The sequence below is a fragment of the Lynx rufus genome, unplaced genomic scaffold (assembly GCF_022079265.1).
Source record: "Lynx rufus isolate CCGP_SWC_20201006 ecotype Redwood Valley unplaced genomic scaffold, mLynRuf1.p SCAF_18, whole genome shotgun sequence".
Taxonomy (NCBI): domain Eukaryota; kingdom Metazoa; phylum Chordata; class Mammalia; order Carnivora; family Felidae; genus Lynx; species Lynx rufus.
In genome coordinates, this window is record NW_025814832.1 from 2,279,804 (window position 1) to 2,302,987 (window position 23,184).

Here is a 23,184-nt window from a genome sequence, read left to right on the forward strand (position 1 = left end):
GGCTCAAACTCACGAACCATGAGGTCATGACCTGAGCCGAAGTCAGACGCTTAACTGACTGAGCCACCCAGGCGCCCCTCCAAGACTCCTTATAGGGCCTTCTCATAGAGCTGAGATTGGTCTAAAATGCAACACTTGGCACAGAGGAATTGTATTTTTAAACCACGAAGATTATAGGGGCGCCTGGGTGGCTCATTTGGTTAAGCAGCTGACTCTTGATTTGGGCTCAGGTTGTGATCTTGCAGTTTGTGAGATCGAGCCCTGCATCGGGCTCTGCGCTGACAGCTTGGAGCCTGCTTGGAGTTCTTTCTCTGCCCCTCCCCTGCTCATATGTTGTCCCTCTCCCTCTCTCTCCAAATAAATATTTAAAAGATAAAGAGAATATTCTCTCTCCTCTCTCTCTCTCTCTCTCTCCTCTCTCTCTCTCCCCCTCTCCCTCCCTCCCTTGCTTGTTCTCTCTCTCACAAATAAGTAAATAAACATTTTTTAAAAAGGTGGGGTGGCACCTGGGTGGCTCAGTCAGTTAAGCATCTGACTCTTGATTTCGGCTCAGGTCATGATCTCACAGTTTGTGAATTCAAGCCCTGCGTCGTGCTCTGTGCTGACAGTGCGGAGTCTGCTTGGAATTCTCTGTCTCTTCTCTCTCTTTCTCTCTCTCTCTCTCTCTCTCTCTCTCCCTCTCTCTCTCCCCCCCCCTCTATCTCTCTCTCCCTCTCTCTCTCCTTCCCCCCTCCCCCCTGCTTGTACGTGCTCTCTCTCTCTCTCTCAAAATAAAATAAATATTTTTAAAAAATAAAACATGTTCACACAAAAACTTAAAACAATAGAGAACAGTCTTCAAGGTAGACTGTTCAGTGAAAAAAAGCATGATGCAAAACTGTATTTGTGTTACCATTTTTTGTTAAAAGAAAAATCTCTCTACGTGGATGTTTGTGCATAGAATCTGGTGGTGGTGGTGTTACTCAGGAGGGGACTGGAAGATAAGCAAGAGAAAGTTTTTTAAAAGCATCAAAGTAAGCAGTATAGGGGCACCTGGGTGACTCAGTTAAGTGTCCGACTTTTGATTTTGGCTCAGGTCATGATCTCTGATTTGTAAGTTTTGAGTTTGAGCCCTACATCAGGCTCTGTGCTGGTAGCGTGGAGCCTGCTTGGGATTCCCTCCCCCTCTCTCTCCCTCTCCCTCTCTTTCTGCCCCTCCCCTTCTCATTCTCTTTCTCTCTCTCTCTCAACAATAAATAAATAAGCATTAAAAAAAAAACCAAACAGTATATGGCTAAACAGGGAACAAGTCCACAAGTATTTGTAGTCTTTATAAAGGGGAACATACAGAAATAATGTTAGTGCTGTAAGTAGCCCTGAGTGTTCTGGCCTGCTGAAATCAGAGTGTTACTTCTCTCTTGTATATCTACTTAAAATCCTTCTCTTGTTCCTTTGGATAATTTTGTCTATAATTCCTTACTGGTAGGAATTGCACATCGATGACTACAGGAATAGCTGTTCCTAGGTGTTCATTCTGTTGTAATATTTATTTATTTTTGAGAGAGAGAGACAGAGCATGAGCAGGGGAGGAACAGAGAGAGAAGGAGACACAGAATCCGAAGCAAGCTCCAGGCTCTGAGCTGTCAGCACAGAGCCCGATGCGGGGCTCGAACCCATGAACTGGGAGATCGTGACCTGAGCCGAAGTCGGACGGATGCTTAACCAACTGAGTCACCCAGGCGCCCCCTAGGCGTTCATTCTGGATAAAGGGTGCTTTGTAGTTGACAAAACCTACACAGTGGTCCTTGTTCCTACAGGTGCACAAACTGGAGCCTGAGGCCTGGAAACACGTGGAAGCCATATATATAGACATTGCAGATCGAAGCCAAGTACTTAGCAAGGTAGGCACTGGTTAGCGACGTGGGCGGCCTTTGAGGTGTAGAAATGACTTCCAAGTGTCAGAGAAACCAGGGAACCATACCCAACTTGGCTCAAAGGGAAGTTCTGTCTCAGCTATTGTTTATTTTATTTTTGTAAAGTAGTGTTAAGAATTCTCCTATCTTGACTTGGGGATTCCACCAGGAAGATAGTGGCCCGGATGTATGTGTCCTGTTTAGCCTCTGGGAATTATCACCGGACAGTGTAGGTGCTGAGGATAATTTGCTCAGGTGAAATGACACTTAGCCTGAAACTAGTTTTCAAATTAATGTTTCCAACCCAGTAATTAAAAGAACATTTATTGCCTGCCTGTTGTGTTTGGAAGACTGTGTTCTATGGATTCCAGCAGAAAAATGAAAAGACAGATGCCCTCCCCCCAAGAAGTTGGTGGTGGCTTGTCAGAGTAACACACATGGCAGCACACGCCCAGAAAAGGACAGTCACTACTAGACCATGAACTTGGAGAGAGCCGGGACCAGGTGTGTCCTGCTCAGTGCTGTGCTCCCAGGAAGTATTTGTTTAGGGAAGGAAAGTTTAGTTTCTTCCTCATTCACTACTCTTCCTATTTGACGGGGGATATTGGGATCAGGGCAGAGGAATTTGGCTCTCTGCCCATTGGTGGGAAATAAGTGTTTGCTTTCCATATCCCAGAGGTATGACACCTCTTTCTTGGAGTCGCTCTCTGTGCTTCAATATTTTGATCTGTATGTCTCCAAAAAGACAGGAAAACCATCCTATGCTTCCTTGCATAATAGCCTCACTTCCACCCTCAAAAGTTAGTGGATTTTTCAAAAAGCTTTTTATTGAAGTATAGCATACAGCAAAGTTTATATATCCTAAGTGTGTAGCTTAATGGATTTTCTCAAACTGAGCATACCCAGATATTTCTCCAACAGAAATGCTAACAAAGACTATGGCTCTCTGAGGATTTTGTCAACTCTGGTGGTTTTGTGTGCATGGAGATAAGCAGAGGTGGGGAAGATATGAATAATTAATTTATTTGTTTTTATTTAAGTATAGTTGACACAAAAGGTTGATCTTTTTTTTTTTTTTAAAGCACACATAATTTTCATTTTGGGAAATACTTTATGACTCGTGTGTATGCGTGTGATTTGTTTTCTTCGGTATTTTCATTAAGTAGCTCTTAGAGTGAGTTGCTTTTCTTAAGCCCATATTAGTCAGTGCAGAAGAATAGCCACAGATTAAACTTCTGTTACGGTTAATTCACACACAGCATTGACCGCATTATAAATAAGTGAAGTGAGACTAACAATGGTATACAAGAGGATAGGTCCATACAATGAACGTTTCCAGTAATGATTTTATTAAAACAAGTCAGTTAAAAACAACAGAACCAGCAGAAGACTGGATGAGATTTCAGGTTCGACAAGCAGTTCTCATCTATGGCCAGGTTTTAGAATCACCTGCAGAGGCTTAAAACAAAAAAAAGAAAATCTGCCCTTACCTGCAAATATTCTTATTTGCTGGGTTTTAGGTGCAGCAGCCCAAAAATCTGTATTTTGAAAAAGCTTTCCATTCGGATGCTTATCCCAGGTTGAATATCTCTGTCTTAAGCTGGAAATATGTGCCTGCTCAGATAGTACTTGACTTGACACTTTCATACGCATAAAACTGAAAACAAACTGTGGCAAAGAAAATCACACAGAGCTCTCCTTAGAGGCAAATGTAAACGGTTCTATATCTTGTTTTATTATAAAATTTTCCCATGTTTTCTATACACCAGCAGCTTCAACTGGTATGAAGTGTATTCTGATGGAAAAACCTAATCTCTGTGTCTCTCCCCCTCCCGCCTTCCCTCCTTCTCTCCCTTCCGACCCCAACTCCAATTCTACCACTTCTCTCAGGATTACAAGGCGGAGGAAGACCCAGCAAAATTTAAGTCTATCAAAACAGGCCGAGGACCCTTGGGACCCAATTGGAAGGTGCAGTTCACATCCTCACCACCAGGGGGCAGGGCACAGCATGGGCAGACCTCTGCCATTGAGGAGGGGAATGGCTAGGGTGGGCCGAGGGAGAGCCAGAGGGCTGCCCTCTTAGTTACCTGCCTGCCTATATGTGTGTTTCTAATACAGCAAGAACTTGTAAATCAGAAAGACTGCCCATACATGTGTGCATACAAACTGGTCACTGTCAAGTTTAAGTGGTGGGGCCTGCAGAACAAAGTGGAAAACTTTATACATAAGGTAAGTGACCAGGGTAAGGCCTTTCCCGTGGTGGTGGTGGGGGGGGGGGGGGTTTGCCCAACAAGATAAGTGACTTTTATCCTCAGGTGGGTGACATCAGAATATTTCGGTTTGATTTCCCAGACCCCACTTCCCCTTTCACTTAACTGTCTTACAGTTGAATGCTGTCTGTCCAGGAGCACCACATGTTACAGGGAAGGAAACTGAAGCAACAAAAAGGAAACAGGAAGGGGTTTTCTATGACTGAGCTTCAAATAAAACTCAGTCTTTCTCTTTGCTTGAAGCCGAAAGGCAAGAGGCCCCATGAGCTAAATTCTCTAGCACCCTCAATTCCTGAACTGGACAGACCTAAGGCGTTTTTATAGCTTTTTCTCTGATGTGTTAGAGCCTCGCTCCTGGGCCACATTTCATAGCTGCTGGCCGGTTTTAACCTGGCCTTAGGCTCCAGAGACAAGAAGGGAAACTTGGCACAGTTTTTGGGGGGCCTTGGCCGAACTGTGAGCACATGCGCTGCCTGTCTTGCCAGCATTTTGGACACAGGGCCTAGGCTGTGGGGGGGCTCCCTCCTACCTGAGACGTTACCTGTTGTCATGTGAGGGCAAAAATCACTGACTTTTGGGACCCAAGGGCTCACCCATGTAAGCCAGCTGGGCACCACTCTTCCCCGCCCACCCCCGGAAAGTGGGGTTGTTGACACGGAGATCGTGGGAGGGGAGCTGCAGCAGTGGCCTCTGCCTTCTGGTTCTAACTTCTAACTAGGTTCCCTCCTCTCTGTAGCAAGAAAGGCGTCTGTTTACAAACTTCCACAGGCAGCTGTTCTGTTGGCTCGATAAGTGGGTTGACCTGACCATGGACGACATCCGAAGGATGGAAGAAGAGACGAAGAGACAGCTGGATGAGGTAAGTGGGTGCCTGGAAGAGACTGGGCTCTCCACCCGGTCGATCCCCGAAGGAGACCGTCATGCGGGGCAGTTCACGAGGGCACCGCCTGCGGCTCTAGGAACGCGTCAGTGTCCACGTGAGTAAGGTCTGGTGCCAGGTGGCATGGAAGGAGAGACAGCGAGCTGAGGCCTTGGCGTACTCGGAGAGACGAATATGGCAGCGTGTGCTGCATGCCAAGTGAGCGCTTGCTGCCGTGGTTCTTTGGAACTGGAGGGGTGGGGGGAGCCGTGCTGGGCTGCGACCTCGAGGGGGCCCCTGGGAGAAGGCAGGCTGGTCGGATCCGTGAGTACCACGCACATCCCCCACGGAGGACGGCAGCAGCGCACACACGCAGCTGACTACTGAAGAGGGTGGTCTTGAGCTATATTTAGAGTTTGGAGCCTTGGCTCTTTTGGGGGAAGCAGGGGCTTGGCGTGGATCCAAAGAGCTGGAGGCCTACCACTCGTGCCGCCTCATTTGGGGATGCTTCTCTGCGAGGCTCGCTCTGAGGAGATGGTCAGTAAACAACATTCAAGCACTGACTGTGTGTGAGGCACCATTCCAAGGGCTCTTAAATACGCCATCTCCTGAGATCCTCATGATACCAGTGAGGAGACGCCACTGTTGTTGCCACCCTCAGACGAGGCTCCGAGAGTCCAGCTCGTGATACGGGCAGGGTGAGAGCCATAGCTCCGGATCACTTGGCTGCTTTTCCTCCCTTAGATGCCATTTGGGGCCGTCCTGCCCTCTCGGGGCTAAAAATAAGGCAGGAAGCTCTGTTTCATAACTGCCGTCCATTTCTCCCTCCTTGCCCTGGGTGGGTTGGCGTGGAGCCAGATGTCGGGGAGACATTGCTTTGCCCAGCTTCGCCCAACTCCCCGGTAGTGCCTCCGGCGAGACCCAGGCCTGGGTGCCCGTGGTGCTCCCGCTCCACTGAGCTGGTCTTGGGTGCAGACTGGGCCCAGGCGTTCTTCCTTCCCTAGTTCCTGTTGAAGGCAGATGTTCTGGTTATTCATCCAGCTGCATTTGGCAGGGAAGTGGCAGGATTTTTGACACAATTCCTGATTCTTCTGCTAAGGATCTTCAAGGAAGTGGTAGATTTTTAACCTCCGGGACTATATGAGAGAGAGGCCGGAGTGTTTTGGTCACCCTAGTCCTGACAAAAGAAGGGAAAAAAATTACCAAACAAAGGAGCGTGGTGAGTTCAGGGTTCAGCCTGGAGCTTCCGTCACCCACTGCCTGACAAGGTATACCGGGGCTCATGGAGGCGTTTGCGGACAGCCTTTCACTCTTTGGGCAGAATTTGAGTTCTTGGAGCTGGAGGAACTCTCCAGAGGAGCTCCTGGATCTGACTCTGAGATTCAAAGTTTGAGAGTCCTCACCATTGTGGAGTTCTTTTTTTTAATCCCCACCTCTCTCTGTGTGTTTCTCCATTCTGTGGAGAATTGTGCCAAAACCTTAGAAGACCGCTATCCTCCAGGCTAACTGCAAATTCAGGAAACCCATTTTAGAACTGGAATTTTAAATAGTTTGTAGTAGAAGAAAAAGGGAAAACCAAGTCTGTGTCGTTGTGGGACATCTTTTGACCTCATCAGCAACTGTACCTCTGAGATACTTGTCTTTTTTCTCTTTTTTTCCCTCCTTCTAAAAATATTTTTATCAAAGTTTTATTTTTATAGTTATATTTATTAAAAAAAAAACTTATTGGGGTATGATTGGCACACAGAAAGCTGCACATATTTAATATATATATCTTGATGAGTTTCAGATAAGTATACATCTGTGAAACCATCACCACAGTTTTTGCGTGAACAAAAACATCACCTCCAAAAGCATTTTTATAGTTTTCAAACTCAGATGGCGTCCCCGGCTTATGAGGAAGAAGCTGTCCTCCTCTTCCCTGCCCCTGGAGTCCTGCCCCCAAGAAGCAGCCCCTTGCAGTTCTTCGGGGTATTTCTTTTGTTAATGACCTCCATTATTTCCAAATAATATGCTTAGGTGCTTAATTTTCAATTTCTCAACTTTAGATATTAATGGTCGACTTTTCCTATGATTTAGTTCCTGTACTCCACCCATCACTCACTCTCTTCTCCCTCCTCCATTATCAGAATTTTGGGTTAATTCATTATTCTGTTTATATTATTACAACTTTTTTGTTCATTTCCCCATCTGAGCACTTTAGTCTTCTGCTGATTTCCGTTCCTTTCTTGGAAAATTTTTTGTTTTTTAATAATACAGTTTGAAACTAGTATGTTAACGAACTGGAATTTAAATAAACACCTGGGGGAAAAAAAGATAAGAAGTTAGTAATTGCCTCCCTTCCTTTAGTTAGCTTAGTTTTATGTATCTGTGTCATTAAGTTTTGTTTTTGAATCTTTACATGGGTGATCCTGTCTGGTCGTGTGGCGTGTGCCGTGTGATAACGTAGGTAATGTCGGTTCATCCTCACTGATTTTGCTCCCCCCTCAACAGACACTCTGATCTCAAGATCTCCTCAGTTCTGGAAAATGTGTTTGTATATCTATTTCATAATTTTTTCCCCTCTGTTTCCTTTATTCTTTTTTCTGGAATTTTTATTAGGAGTCAAATCAGACTTAATGAAGTGACCTCATTTTCTTATGTTTTCTCTCCTTTTTTTCTGCCTTCTGAAGATATTTTCCAATGTTTGCTTCTCTCTCATCTGTTGATTTTAAAAACATTTTCAAGCATTTCTTGCACCGTGTTCTTTTTCTTCAGTACTTTTTGTTTTTCTCTGTGCGTTCTCTTCCTTTTCTGAGGCTTTGACTTTTTGTTTTTGTGTTTGGTTTTTGAGGTTTCTCTGCCCCTCGTGTGTTCTTTGTTTCCCCTGAGCACCCTTCTCCTGTTGGACTCCGTGATTCGCCTTAGTGGCTTTCCTTAAATGACTAGCGGTCCTTGGCCATTCATTCACATCTAAGAGTGAGCATGCCGTGGGATTGCTTGAACTTAACCCCCTGGTTAAGGGTCCCCCCACCCCCACCCCGCCGCACTTGCTGAGCCCTTCACTGCTGCTATGATGTGACAGGAAGGGGGGTGATTGCTTGGATGTGAGAACTCAGGGAGGGAATACCAGGGCCAAACTGGGTTTTTTTTATTCTCACTTTCAAACAAGTCACCCATTTTCAACCCTGGCTGCACACCCACCCTCTAAGGTACCTGGTGCTTCCGGTTCCTGAGCCTCTGGAGAACCTGCAGCACAAGTGGGTCTGTTCCTCCTCAGCTCCCCTCCTCACAGGTACTTAGTGCCAGTCCTGCTGCTCTGCGAATTAGTCACTACTCGTCCATCCATGTTTCATCTTCCAGAATGGTGTTGCCATCTCTTCTCTGCTGTTGGCGCCTGTGTTTTTGTTGTCTTCATGGTTTTATATCTTTTGCTTATTCGTTTACTGTCATCGTAGTGGGGTTTGGGGGAGGAATAGTGATAGATGCATGTTTACAACCTGCCATGGTTAACTGTAAATTTGCAAGAGGAATTATGACCCTTGCTCTCTGAATAATGCATAGCAGTCTAACGTGGGTGGATTTTCTCGGTGAATTATGAGGGGTCACTATAAGGCCACAGTCACCACTACTGTAACTCTGGTCCCAATGGGAGGGTGGACTTACCATTCTTGGGTGAGGTTCAAGGGTTTGAGAAACAAGGGATCAAGAGATCAGTCCTTTGCCCTAAAAAGAAACATGTCAGGATATGTGTGCCTGTAGGAGAGCAGTGTCTGTCTGTCTTCCTCCCTCCTTTCCTCTTTCCCTCCCTTCTTCCCTCTCTTTTTCTCCCTCTCCCTTGCTCTTGCTCTCTTAAGAGACTCATAGTCTTGAGGGGTGCCTGGGTGGCTCAGTCGGTTGAGCGTCCGACTTTGGCTCAGGTCATGATCTCACCGTCTGTGAGTTCGAGCCCCGCATCGGGCTCTGTGCTGATGGCTCAGAGCCTGGAGCCTGCTTCCGATTCTGTGTCTCCCTCTCTCTCTCTGCCCCTTCCCTGCTCATGCTCTGTCTCTCTCTGTCTCAAAAATAAATAAAAACACTAAGAAAAAAAATTTTTTTTTTGAAAAAAGAGACTCATAATCTTGAAACTGAAAGAAAGCTCCTTAAAGCTCACTTAGTCCAATTGCATGTCCAACGCTTGACTCCTCTCTGCAGCTTCCCCACCAGCCTATGCTTGATTGCTTCCTATAATGGGGAACTCACTATCTCTTGAATGTGGTGGTAATAAAAAATATTTTCATTACTAATAGCTAATATTTTATTGAGGTCTTACTGTACGCCTGGCGTGTGTGTTCAGCATTTTCCGTGAATTGCGTTATCAAATCCTCATGTCATCCTGTGCCATAGTATTTTCCTCTTATAGGTAGAACAACTGAGGCTCAAAGAAGTTGAGGATACCTTCTAGTTCAGTATACAAGTGCCGCCTGGGCCTTTGGCCAATAACTCTGTAGATAATGCACCTGGGAGAAGGGAACTCATTTTAAAACTTTTAAGAAAACTTGTTTCCTGATGTGCTGGACTCTAGAACATTTGCTGAAAAACAGCAAAGATACTGTTGTGTCAGAGTGCATGAGTAAGATTCTGTAGCATTTTCTTTCCCAGCCTTCCTTTGTGGGGGTTCCTTCTAAGTTCCTGTGGGCTCCATGATTCCTCTGGTCCCTCCATAGCCCATCCCTTCGTGATGGAGCCGAGAGGCTGCATGACCCTCTTGCTCCGCAGGTCCACTTTGGGGGCTGTCTCTGAACCTCCTTGCAGTCAGTCCCCCTGTCCATGTGCTTACCTGTGAATGTGCCTTTCCCTTTCTCGTCTCCTCACTCTTGATGCAGAGGTCCCTTGCTCCATCCTTTGGCTTTCTGGCAGATGATTGCTGGTTCACCATCATTTTTAGATTTTTAAGTCTTAATCTCTGAACTGGTTCCCCTGAGACTATATAAGTGTCCCTGTGCAGTGAAATGCCTACTATATCCCAAAGTTTCCAGTTTGTGATTATGGTAGACAGAAGTTTAGAGGGTTAAGCTGATCAACAGAAACCATTCAGAGCCTAGCTTACCTGCTGGGCCGCGGGACAGTGGGGCGTGAGATTCCAGTAGCATTGGCAGAGGGCAGCGCTAGCTCGGGCTCTAGAGGCTGCGGGATCCCTGCAGGTGGAGAACCATGTTGGCCCGTGGACTCTTAATTCCCTCTCATCTGCCCAACAGTGAGTGACCCCAGGGCAGACCGCCTGGAACTTTGGAACATCTTGAAATATGGAAGTAGATTTATTTACGTTCTTTTTATTTATTTATTTGTTCATCAGTCATTCACTTATTAATGTTTGTTTATTTTTGAGAGAGAGCAAGAGGCAGAGTGCGAGCAGGGGTGGGGCAGAGAGAGAGGGAGACGCAGAATCCCAAGCAGGCTCCAGGCTCCGAGCTGTCAGCACAGACCCTGATGCGGGGCTCGAACTCACAAACTGTGGGATCATGTGACCTGAGCCAAGGTCGGAGGCTTAACCAACTGAGCTACCCAGGCAGGCGCCTCTTTCTTTTCTTTTCAAATACAGTCTCATTTTTCAATATTAGGGTAATATATAAACATTAAACATTTTTTTGGAAAATAGTGGAAAGTAGAAAGAAAAAAAAATCACTTGTACTCTACTTAAAGATAACCTCCAAAACATGTGAAGTCTTTCTACACACTTTTTTTTTCAACTTTTTTTTATTTTTTTATTTTTTTATTTTTGGGACAGAGAGAGACAGAGCATGAACGAGGGAGGGGCAGAGAGAGAGGGAGACACAGAATCGGAAACAGGCTCCAGGCTCTGAGCCATCAGCCCAGAGCCCGACGCGGGGCTCGAACTCACGGACCGCGAGATCGTGACCTGGCTGAAGTCGGACGCTTAACCGACTGCGCCACCCAGGCGCCCCTACACACTTTTTTTAAAAAAAATTTTAATGTTTATTTTTGAGAGAGAGACACAGAGCATGAACAGAGGAGGGGGCAGAGAGAGAGGGAGACACAGAATCTGAAGCAGGCCCCAGGCTCTGAGCTGTCAGCACAGAGCCCAATACGGGGCTTGAACTCACGAGAACCGTGAGATCATGACCTAGGCCAAAGTTGGATGCTTAACCGACTGAACCACCCAGGTGCCCCTTTCTACACACTTTTACTTAGTTATGATCATAGGACATATGCCAAATGGATAGCCTACTTTTTTCTGTGAACATTATAATAAATATGTAACATTATAACAAATGTTAACATTTTCCACCAAGAGTTTCTTCACACACAGGGTTCTGACGGCAGCATACACATTGCTCTGTGATCGGTCATTGCCCTGCATTGGGTTTTCCTTCATGTTCTCAGGTTCTCACTGTTGTCAGTAATGCTGGGATGAAAATTTCTGTGCATGCAGTGTTTTGGATTATTATTTGGATTTGGATTATGATTATTTCCTTAGAATAAATTCCTACTAATGGAATTAGAGAATTTAAGACTCTTGTTATTTATTACCAAATTTCTTTTCTGAAGGGCTTTCTTTTTTTTTTAATTTAATTTTCTTTTCAGTTTTATTTATTTAAGTAATCTCTGCACCCACCATGGAGCTTGAGCTCATGACCTGGAGATCAAGAGTCACGCGCCCCTCTGATTGAGTCAGCCAGGAACCCCTGCAAAGGGCTTTCTAAAGAGGTTCTAGAAACAATTTGCATGTGCCTCATGTTTGTGTTCCTTCAGGAATGCTTGGTCTCTGGTTGCTTTTCAGGGTCTTAAACTGATTTTTTTTTTTCCTAGCTTTATTTCTTATTGAACTTTTTATTTTGAAATGATTATAAGATTCACACGTAGGGGCGCCTGGATGGCTCAGTCGGTTAAGCGTCCAGCTTCGGCTCAGGTCATGATCTCACAGCTTGTGAGTTCGAGCCCTGCATCGGGCTCTGTGCTGACAGCTTGGAGCCTGGAGCCTCTTCAGATTCTGTGTCTTTCTCTCTCTCTCTCTGCCCCTCCCCTGCTCACACTCTGTCTCTCAAAAATAAATAAACATTAAAAAAAATTAAATAAAAAAAAGATTCACATGCAGTTATAAGAAATAATACAGAGTGGGGTGCCTGGGTGGCTTAGTCAGTTAAGCGTATAGCTCAATTTTGGCTCACGTCATGACCTCACAGTTTATGAGTTCAATCCCCACCTCCGGCTCTATGCTGACAGAGCAGAGCCTACTCGGGATTCTGTCTCCTTCTCTCTCTGCCACGTTCATGCATGCTCGCTCTCCCTCTCTCTAAAATAAATAAACTTAAAAAAAAAAAAAAAGAATGCAAAGAGATCCATTTCTCCCAATGGCAATGTGTTGCAAAACTATAGTACAGTATCACAACCAGGATATTGACATTGATACTTTCACTAGTTGTTTTTTTTTTTTTTAATCAAAGGAGTATTTCATACTTAATAGTAAAAATTTTCAAAAGATATACAAAATAGGGACACCTGCCTGGCTTATTCGGTAGAGCATGTGACTCTTGATTTCATGGTTGTAAGTTTGAGCCCCATGTTGGGTGTAGAGATTAAAAATAAAATCTTTTTTTTTTTTAATGTTTGTTTATTTTTGAGAGACAGAACATGAGTGGGAGAAGGGCAGAGAGAGAGGGAGACACAGAATCTGAAGCAGGCTCCAGGCTCTGAGCTGTCAGCACAGAGCCCAATGCGGGGCTTGAACCCACGAACTGTGAGATCATGACCTGAGCTGAAGTCAGAGGCTTAACCAACTGAGCCACCCAGGGGCCCCAAAAATAAAATCTTAAAAATATATAAATATGGAAAAATACAAAATTGAAGTCCAAATAAATAAATAAAATAAATAGATGAATAAAAGTTCCTTTCTTCCAATCCCCGGCCTTATTCCCTAGAGAAAATCACTGTTAAAAACAAACCAAGGGGGGAGCCTGGGTGGCTCAGTCGTTTGGGCGTCCGACTTCAGCTCAGGTCATGATCTCACAGTCTGTGAATTAGAGCTCTGCGTCGGGCTCTGTGCTGACAGCTCAAAGCCTGGAGCCTGCTTCAGATTCTGTGTCTTCTTCTGTCTCTGCCCCTCCCCTGCTCATGCTCTGTCTCTCTCTCTGTCTCAAAAATAAATAAAAATATTTAAAAAACAAACAGGGGAGGGGTCAGCTCAGGTCATGATCTTGCACTCCGTGAGTTTGAGCCCCACGTCGGGATCTGTGCTGACAGCTCGGAGCCTGGATCCTGCTTCGGATTCTGTCTCCCTCTCTCTCTGTCCCTCCCCCGCTCATGCTCTGTCTCTCTCTCTCTGTCAAAAATAAACATTAAAATAAAAATTAAAAAACAAACAAACCAGGGGATGCCTAGTCCAACTGACATGGCTCAGTCGGATGAGCATCTGACTCCTGATTTCTGTTCAGGTCATGATCGACCCCAGGGTCTTGGGACTGAGCCCTGTATCAGGCTCTGCACTCAGCGTGGAACCTGCTTAAGATTCTGTCTCCTTCCGCCCCTCTCCCTTGCTTGCGCACGTGTGCGTGCACACACGTTCTCTCTTTTTCTCAAACAAAACAAACAAACCAGGATTGGAGTTTGTATTTTCATATTCCTGGACTATATGCATCTACATAGCCAGCCTTCGGTAGCTTGATCGGAAGAACAAACATCAGATAAAACCTCTCAGTGTTATACAGGCCCCAAGAAACAGGAAATAAGCATTCTTAGAGCATTTCATTAGAAGAATGAAATAATGCATTTTTATTTCAGTGGCACCCTCTGAGGTGACCTTGTCTCTGAGAGTAGGGGAAGCTATCATGGTCTCTGATAGGAAGTTGCATCTTAAGCCATAGGAAACAGGACCTGGCTTAGTAAATTAAAGCAAGGCAATAAACTCTGAGGGTATACATGGATCTAGTTGGGGCCCAAGGAGCTTTGCTCCCCTGGTACTAAATCTTAGCCTCTCTCAAATCGAAAATTTATGTGAATGGTCATTAGTGAGCAAACAGTTAATTCTTTTTTGTGTTTTTTTTTTTTAATTTTTTTTTTCAACGTTTATTTATTTTTTTGGGGACAGAGAGAGACAGAGCATGAACGGGGGAGGGGCAGAGAGAGAGGGAGACACAGAATGGGAAACAGGCTCCAGGCTCTGAGCCATCAGCCCAGAGCCTGACGCGGGGCTCGAACTCACGGACCGCGAGATCGTGACCTGGCTGAAGTCGGACGCTTAACCGACTGCGCCACCCAGGCGCCCCTCTTTTTTGTGTTTTTAAAAAAATTTATTTTGAGCTGAGATACGGAAACAACCTAAGTGTCCATCAATAGATGAATGGATAAAGAAGATGTGGGGGGTGTGTGTGTGTGTAAATAAAATGGATGGCATACGACTCAGCCATAAAAAGGAATGAAATCTTGCATTGTGACAACATGGATGGACCCTAAAGGGTTTACACTAAGTGAAATAAGTCAGACAGAAAAAGACAAATACCATATAATCTCACTGATAGGTGGAATCTAAAAAACAAAACAAATGAACAAACAAGAGAAACAGAGCCTCAAATATAGAGAACAAACTAGTGGTTCCCAGAGGGGAGGGTGGATTGGGAGGTGGGTGAAACAGTTATAAAATAAGTAGGTCATGGGGAGCCTGGGTGGCTCATTCAGTTAAGCGTCTGACTCTTGATTTCAGCTCGGGTCATGATCTCATAATTTGTGAGTTTGAGCCTCACGTTGGGCTCTGTGCTGACAATGCAGAGCCTGCTTGGGATTCTCTCTCTCTCTCTCTCTCTCTCTCTCTCTCTGCCCCTCCCCTGCTCACACTTAAACGAACTTAAAAAAAAAAAAATAAGTCACAGGATGAAAAATACAGCACAGGTAATACAGTCAATAGTAGTGGAATGATTTTGTATGTGACCAATGGCGACTACACTCACATGGTGAACATTTCCTAATGTATCTAATTGTCGAATCACTGTGTTGTACACAGAAACTAACATAATATTGTACATCAGCTATACTTTAATTTTTTTTTTTTTTTAATTTATTTTGACGGGCACCTGGGTGGCTCAGTTGGTTGAGTGGCCAACTCTTGATTTTGGCTCAGGTCATGATCCCAGGGTCATGGGATAGAGCCCTGTGTCTGGCTCCACACTGAGCGTGGAGTCTGCTTAAGATTCTCTTGGGGCGCCTGGGTGGCTCAGTCGGTTAAGCGGCCGACTTCGGCTCAGGTCACGATCTCGCGGTCCATGAGTTCGAGCCCCGCGTCGGGCTCTGTGCTGACAGCTCAGAGCCTGGAGCCTGTTTCAGATTCTGTGTCTCCCTCTCTCTGACCCTCCCCTGTTCATGCTCTGTCTCTCTCTGTCTCAAAAATAAATAAAAACGTTAAAAAAAATTTTTTTTAAAAAGATTCTCTCTCTCCCCCTGCCCCTCTTCCCTGCATGCATGTGCTCTCTCTCTCTAAAATTAAAAAAAATAAATAAAAATTAGTTTGAAAGAGTTTCAAACTTAGAGAAAATGACAAGAAAAACACAAATAACTCTTGTATGCCCCCTTACACATAGACCTCATTCCTTTTAAGTTTTTTTTTTTTTTAATTTTTTTTTTTTTCAACGTTTATTTTATTTTTGGGACAGAGAGAGACAGAGCATGAACGGGGGAGGGGCAGAGAGAGAGGGAGACACAGAATCGGAAACAGGCTCCAGGCTCTGAGCCATCAGCCCAGAGCCCGACGCGGGGCTCGAACTCACGGACCGCGAGATCGTGACCTGGCTGAAGTCGGACGCTTAACCGACTGCGCCACCCAGGCGCCCCATGTTTTTTTTTTTTTTTAAGTTTATTTCTTTCTTTGAGAAAGAGAGAGAAAGCGCCGGGGAGGGGCAGAGAGGGGGGAGAGAGAGAATCCCAAGCAGCTCTGCATCGACAGAGGGCTCAGCCCCAGGAACTGCAAGATCATGATCCCAGCTGAGATGAAAAGTTGGACATTTAACTGACTGAGCCACCCAGGCACCCCTATTTATTTATCTTGAGAGAGAGAGAGCAGTGGAGGGGCAGAGAGAGAGGGAGAGAATCCCAACACAGTGCTCAATCTCACACGTGAGATCATGACCTGAGCCAAAATCAAGAGTCGGATGCTTAACTGACTGAGCCACCCAGGCTTCCCAGAGACTTCTGTCCTTTCGAGCGGATACAGCCCAGTGTCACACGCTGTACCCTTCTAGTCTCTTTCACTCTTATGCAATTCCTCAGTTTTCCTGGACTTCCGTGACCTTGACATTTTTGAAGGTTATAGGCGTAGGCAAATCATCATGTAAAATGTCTTTCGGTTTGGGTTTATGCAGTGATTCTGCAGGATTAGATCCAGTTTATATATTTTAGGCCAGAATGTCACAGATTTGGTGTCCTTTCATTGCATTGTAGCTGTCTTTCTGTCCACTTACTGCTCAGGTTACCTCTGTCCACTCAAAGCACAAGGCATCAGGGGTTTGTCTTTTTCTTTTCGTGACACAGCCCTGGGACCATGTCTCTAAGGAGCCCTGGTTCCTTTCAGTGAAGGGTCCTGGGTGTGCTCGTTACTGCTGGGCTGTTGCTGCCCCCAGGCCTTCTCGTAGGACAGAGCTGAGGAACTTTCACATCTGTAGTTATTTCCATATCTGTCTTACGTGTATGTTCACACAAATACTTCCAATTCCAGCCTAATACTACAAGGTAAACTTTTTCTCTTTTTAAAAACATAACAGTAGGGGCGCCTGGGTGGCGCAGTCGGTTAAGCGTCCGACTTCAGCCAGGTCACGATCTCGCGGTCCGTGAGTTCGAGCCCCGCGTCGGGCTCTGGGCGGATGGCTCAGAGCCTGGAGCCTGTTTCCCATTCTGTGTCTCCCTCTCTCTCTGCCCCTCCCCCGTTCATGCTCTGTCTCTCTCTGTCCCAAAAATAAATAAACGTTGAAAAAAAAAATTAAAAAAAAAAAAAAAAACATAACAGTGGGGCATCTGAGTGGCTCAGTCGGTAAAGCATCTGACTTCGGCTGAGGTCATGCTCTCACGGTTCGTGAGTTCGAGCCCCGCGTTGGGCTCTCGGCTGACAGCTCGGAGCCTGGAGCCCGCTTCGGATTCTGTGTCTCCCTCTGTCTGCCCCTCCGCTGCTTGCACTCTGTCTCTTGCATTGTCTCAAAAATAAATAAACATGAAAAAATTTTTTTAAAACAGTGCCTTTATCCTTAACAGATTTCTATCATGTTGGAAAATCTTGAATTTGTTAAACTCCTATAAAATAATATATTAACAGGCATTAATTGATATAGATAACTGAAGTTACAGAAGCAATAAAAATCAAAAGTCATCATTTGTGAAAGTGAGTTTAGAGCAAATCGACAGGGGATAGGCACCCAGGTGGAGGTAGGAATAAGCACATACTGGCTTTGTGTCAGAAAACGGATCTTCCTGTTTGGCACAGAGGATCTTTGCTGGGGATGGTAAGTGAGGCATGTAAGACTGACTGATGTGATGACTCACTTATTGTCTGTCTCCTGTAGGTTCTGACTTATCAGGTCTTGGGTCCAAGAATCTACAACAAGCAGTCTGGGCAATTCTTTTGCTCAAGTAGGAAACTCTGGCCCAAAAGACCAAGCTGAGACATTTGATGTAATTCCAGTAAAAGTTGTCAACAGGGAATGAATATCGGAACCTCCAGGAGAATTTTTTTTTTTTTTTTTTTTTTTTTTTTTACCATGTCCAGGTTCCACATGGATTCACTGAGTGTAATAATTGGGGGAAAGCAGGGAGTGTGAAAAATGGACAGGAATTCCAAATGTGGCGGGAAGAGTATTTTGAAAATATTTCCTAGCGGAGAACTGCTGCTTCTGAGGTAGAATCTCTGCAGACGTGGCAGTGTTAAAGTTTTAGCGAACGAAACAGAACTCTGAGGAGGAAGCGTAGAAGTCCAGTTTCCTCGGAGCTTGTGGGCACCCCCCCCCCCCTCCTTTGCTGCAGGGTGCTGCAGAGATCCCAGGTGGACTGAGCGCATACTCCGGGCCAGCACTCTACCGCACTAAGTACTCTGCATGAATACCTTTACTTCATTTTCTACAGCCCCACGACGTAGTCGCTTTTATTATCTTCATTTTATTATCACAGACACTGAGGCTTAGAGTGCAGTGAGGTAACTTGTTCAGGGTCACATGTGGTGATGGTGCCAGAATACAATCCAGGCAGTTTGACTCCAGAGGCCCATTCTCTGAGGTGCTCACAATTTGTTGAATGAATAAAGAATGAGAGTTGAGCAGAACACTCATGGATAGTGAAGAAATATCTGATGGGAAGTTAAAATACACGTGTGTTGTAGGCATGCTGCAAATAGAGTGGAACTTGCGAGTTGGAAAGGATTTGAGGGAGATCACCTCCGCGGTCTCCCCACGAGAAGTTGTGTCCACTTCTGCTTGGAAGGTGCAGCTGACAGGGGCCACTCAGGGCTTCCAGAGAAGACCCCATCCTGTTTTCCAGCAGCCTCACACTTCTGCTGAGATCTACCCCCCCCCCCCCGCACTTTCAAGCCCTGCCTTCTCGTGCCACGCTCTGCCCATCTGACCGATGGCGTGGAGCCTCTTAGCAGAGCCCAGGAAAGGGAATTGCCCTTCCCTTTACCTGCCCCCTCCAGGGAGCCACAGGACTTGCCACCTCGCTTCCTGCCAGTCTCTACTTAATGTCACTTGTCAGAGACCTTCCACAACCCGCTTCTCCAGGGTCATGCTCCATCCAAACAGCCCTTGGCCCCACCTGACATATTGGTTTGTTCTCCCTCACTTTGCCCCAGGATGTAAGCACTGGGAGGAGAGACTTGGTCTCTCCCTGGTTCACTGTTGAATCCTCAGGCCTGAAGCAGTTTTGTGCAGTTTCTAGCACAAAGGAGTTGCTTCATAGATATTTGTTGAATGAATGAATGAAGAAAGAGAGGAGCTTAAGAGCTATACCCCAGCACTGGGATGCAGGGCGAGGAAGAGAAATCCTGGACAGTGGGACCAGTGACACGGAGCTATCCATGGTAGGGCTTTGGCCGTATGTATGCAGAATTCTCTTCTGATTAGCTTTGTGAACAAAAAATGCTCCACCCTCTTCATTGGCAGGACTGAAGAGAAGGCAGAATGTATTTGTGTTGGAGTTCCATCAGCAGCAAGAGCCTTCAGTTTTTCCTGTTTTTTTCTGTTCCAGATGAGACAAAAGGACCCAGTGAAAGGAATGACCGCAGATGACTAAAGCCACCCCTCCCCCTTCTGCACTGTATGTACCGAATACCCTCCCTTTGCATGTCATAGACGTGAAAGCCAGTTTGGGTCCTCGGGGCCTCAGCAGCTCGCTGTGGAGTCAGGAAGCACGCTTCGTTCATCATCCTGCCCTCCACTAATAACGATGGCTGCCATGCTAAACAGCTCTCAGCCCTCCACTGAAAGACCCTGTGACTATTAGGACATTTCAGGGATATGTGATTTTATAATGAATGGCCCAGACACATGGACCTGGGGGTGAGGAGTGGGGCTGTGTTGGTAGATACAGATTTGAAGCTTATCTGCAACTAATTCCTCTCCCTGTCATAGCTAGAGCCGTGTCAAGTTGCAGCTGGCATTCCGGGGTGCCCCCTATGCCCCTTAGCTCGTTCCTAGCTCCCAGGCCAGCATTACCTGCCCCACCCTTGGAAAATCTGCGGGCCAGACAGCTTTTCCTAGGGTCCATCATTGTGTCTGGGGCATCGTTTCCTTGTTCTTTAGACCTCCTGATCCCATACTAAGTAGCTGTCCTCATCAGAGGCAGCATCTTTCAGATGCTTGGAGAGTATTGCTGCCCAGGTCATAGGACCAGAATGAGATGTTCCTTGTTTAATGCTGTCACTCTTGCCCAAGCCCTGTCCTTCTCTTAGCCCCCAGGGCCCTACATACCTCCCCAGACTCCTGGTATTCCAGCAGCTCAGAGCTGGCTTGGTCATGGCATTGAAAACCTGGCCCTGCTTCCCATCAGGCTCTGAGAGAAAATTATTTTATCAAATAAAATCTGGTTGTCCTCTACCACTAAGTTGCTGAGGAGGCCTGGGGTCTTAGCAGTAGTGTGGACCTCAGCTTGCTCTCCCTGCCTCATGTGCTTGAGGACTTCTGAGAGATAAAACAGTAAGATCAAGTGGATTGGTGCAATGCCAGCTGCTTGGGCCTTAGTTTTCTCCCCTGACCCCAACCCCCAACTGGCATCTTTCCTCCTTTTGAAATTCCCCCATCAATGACGATTTACAGTGTGCTTCTATTTTCCTCTGTTGCTTCCTTAATAATTGTATTTCTTTTCTAGTTTTGCAAGACAGTGGTCAACAGGAAGGCCCAGCAGCTCCACCCTCCCGAGTGACAGGCCATCTTCGGACGCAGCCTTTCTGTGCCCATTCTTCAGGCAACTTTCGATCCCTTACTGTAGCTAATTCTAGATGCCCTTCAATATTGTGAACAAATAGACCGTCTGGTATTATGAAGCCCACGTGTACGGGAGCCTGCTCCTCTGAGATACATGGCCTGTAGGTTGCTGTGTTTACAGCTCCTCCCTCTCCAGCCATTGTGTTCTCAGCCCATTTCTGTGTGCCCCTCCCTTTATTTCCAAGTGACATTTTTAGTCTTTCAAAATAGCTGCCTTTTGTGATGTGGTGATTTAAATGATTTAAGTTTGTTTGTTTTCAACCTTGGGATAAACTGAGGTATTTCGCTTCCTGGGCAGATCTTTGCAAATTTGCTCACCTGGGGAGAGGAGATGAGTTGGAAATACAGTTTTTTCCTCCATTTCCACAGAACAGCAGTGTGGCTTCCTAACTGTGATCTCTGCTCTCAGTAACCCATTGTTAATGTGCTGTAAGCACCAAGGAAGTACCCAGGGCCCAGCCAGTCTGTTCTAAAAATTCAACAAATTCAGATAACCTCTGCCCCAGGCATCGCATCTCTGGTCACTAGTCTTAGAAACACCTATGGCTTCTCGGCCCTCCTGTTGCCCACTCTGTCTGAACCTCACAGAACCCATGATACGCCCGGGGCCAACTCTCCACCTGGAGGGACCTGTCCAGTGTGGCCCTTAGAACTGAGTCTGCCCTGTATGTACTAATTAGTGTGCCCACCCCCCTGAGGAGCTCTGTATGTCCATGCTCCTCTTCCCTTTTGGGCTGGTGCTGCCACTCAGCAATAATCCTCTTTTCTCTGTGCTTTCTCACATTCCTGCCCTGTCTTTGAGGCTGGTCAGGACAGAAGGGTCCTGATCTTTTCTTGCTGCACAAAACAAGCATGCAAAAAGCTTTTCCCCAGCAGAACATGTTCCCTCTTGTCTCCAGCTACCAGAAAGGAATTTGGGGATCAAGGACTCAGCTCATCCCACCCCCATGCTGAGTTCTGTCCTGGACAATCAAAAGCAAGTAGTGATCGTGGTATAGAATTCTACCATAGTAGGCCAGTGAAAAAGTCGACTCCAAGGGAGGTAGAAGCTGCTGAGTGCTTCATGGTTTTGTACGACTTGGCAAAACCCAAGCATGCCTTCCTGGTGGGAGAATCCGAGATAGCTGTGGTGTCATCCGACATCTCCCAAGCCTTGTGAGGTATGTTGTTAGCCAAGCGTGTTGTGATCCAAGCCCATGCCAGCCTGGGTGGGGTGGCTGATTAAGAGACCAAATCTGTGTTGGGGGAGCAAGAAGTAGGATGGGATCATTTATCCTTATGTTCTTGTCAGTTTGTTTTGCCTTACTCATTTCTAAGTGCAATAAGGGAATGTTTCACAGGATTGCACCTGTGACATCCTGATGGATGCTTCCCTGTGGCCCTGTTGGGGCAACAGTGGATGGACTCAGACCCCTCAGTGTGGTTGTCTCCCACCTTCATTGAGGCCTCTTTGGGACCAGGAAATGTCCTGTTACACCTTCCTTTCAGTCTCCTCACCTTGTGGGGTCTACAGTAATGGATCTGGGGCAGTTCAGTTGGTTATTAGGATCCCGACTGCTGGTAGCTTCTCTTTGACTGGGAAAGTGAAGCATTACTACTGGAGAAAAATGTTAATGTTTTCCTACAAGCTCTGTATTAGCTATAATTATATTTGTGCTTAACGTTTTCCCTTCTTCATTCATCATCTAAGTCCACATGTGGGTCATCCTGGGAGAAACGAACCATGATGTTCTCAGCAGACAGGTAGTTTGAGGGTCAGCAGATGTTAGTCTCCTTGTTTCAGCTCTTCTCTTAAGATCCACACATACCACTCCCAACTCCGTGGAGTTGGGGGCTTGCTCTTTATCTGGCTTTTCTCTGGCTCCTCCCACATCCACCTGTTGCCCCAGTTTGAAAGCATCCACATGAGCTGAGCTAGAATTTCCTGAGGTCAGCTGGATCTGGGGCTCCAACCCACAGAAACATAAGGAGGGGTGTCCCTGGTCTCTTCTATCCCCACGGATAGTGTTGCTGCTGGGCAACAGTGTTGGCTTTTAAGTATCCCCCTTACCCTCTCACCCACCCCCCAAACTGACTAGCACCGAGAGGGGCTTCTGATGCAAGGCTCAGCTCCGGGGATAGTACCTGAGGGTGTGCCGTGCCCCTGCAGACTAGCTGCTTCCATTAGATTTCCAGGGTCATAGTCCCAGTTTGAAGCAGCAGTGCCTCTGTTAAGGGGGGATGCCGGGCTCTGGCCTTCTCGTCGAGAGAGGTCAGGGACGGGGTCAGTATTGTGGGCATGTGTATATCTTCCCAAGTCCTCTTATAGTCCCTGCTGGGACTCCCTGACTTATTTCGGTTGGTTCCTAGTGCTACTTCTTTTACAAAATACACTTTGTAGAACTGATTAGATTACCTTGTTTATTTAATGTGAGTTTGTGCCTTTTTGTCTCAATCTTCCGAAACAGGTATATTGGGGGGAGAAAAGCAGTCTAATAAAATCCTAGACAGAGATTTCTGGAGTCCAGCTTATTGGTGATGTCCTTATGTCCATTTTACAACTTAGATATGCTCCAACTTCTGCTGATGTCTTCCATTTTACCAGGATTAGAAAAAAATACAAGATGTCTCCAAAATTTTTTGCAGGCCAATTTCTGTAAATTAAAACATCCCCTCGTCATTGTACTTACGCAGACATCACGTATTTGAAAGGAATTCTGCCACTTTATATTGGCAGTATTTCCCTTTTGCTTTGGTCTCTC

General features: G+C 46.0%; 1 protein-coding gene across 1 annotated transcript in view; it reads left to right on the plus strand.

Moving 5' to 3' along the window:
* The window catches only part of PITPNA (phosphatidylinositol transfer protein alpha), a 38,999-nt gene extending 18,349 nt beyond the window's left edge, over nucleotides 1-20,650 (plus strand). The window contains exons 7-12 of the mRNA XM_047080637.1: nucleotides 1,797-1,880; nucleotides 3,783-3,860; nucleotides 4,011-4,121; nucleotides 4,899-5,021; nucleotides 19,209-19,277; nucleotides 20,328-20,650. Of these exons, the coding sequence (XP_046936593.1) occupies nucleotides 1,797-1,880; nucleotides 3,783-3,860; nucleotides 4,011-4,121; nucleotides 4,899-5,021; nucleotides 19,209-19,253 (441 nt within the window). The 3' untranslated portion in view covers nucleotides 19,254-19,277; nucleotides 20,328-20,650. The remainder of the gene's footprint in view (nucleotides 1-1,796; nucleotides 1,881-3,782; nucleotides 3,861-4,010; nucleotides 4,122-4,898; nucleotides 5,022-19,208; nucleotides 19,278-20,327) is intronic.
* The last annotated feature ends 2,534 nt before the right edge of the window (nucleotides 20,651-23,184 follow it).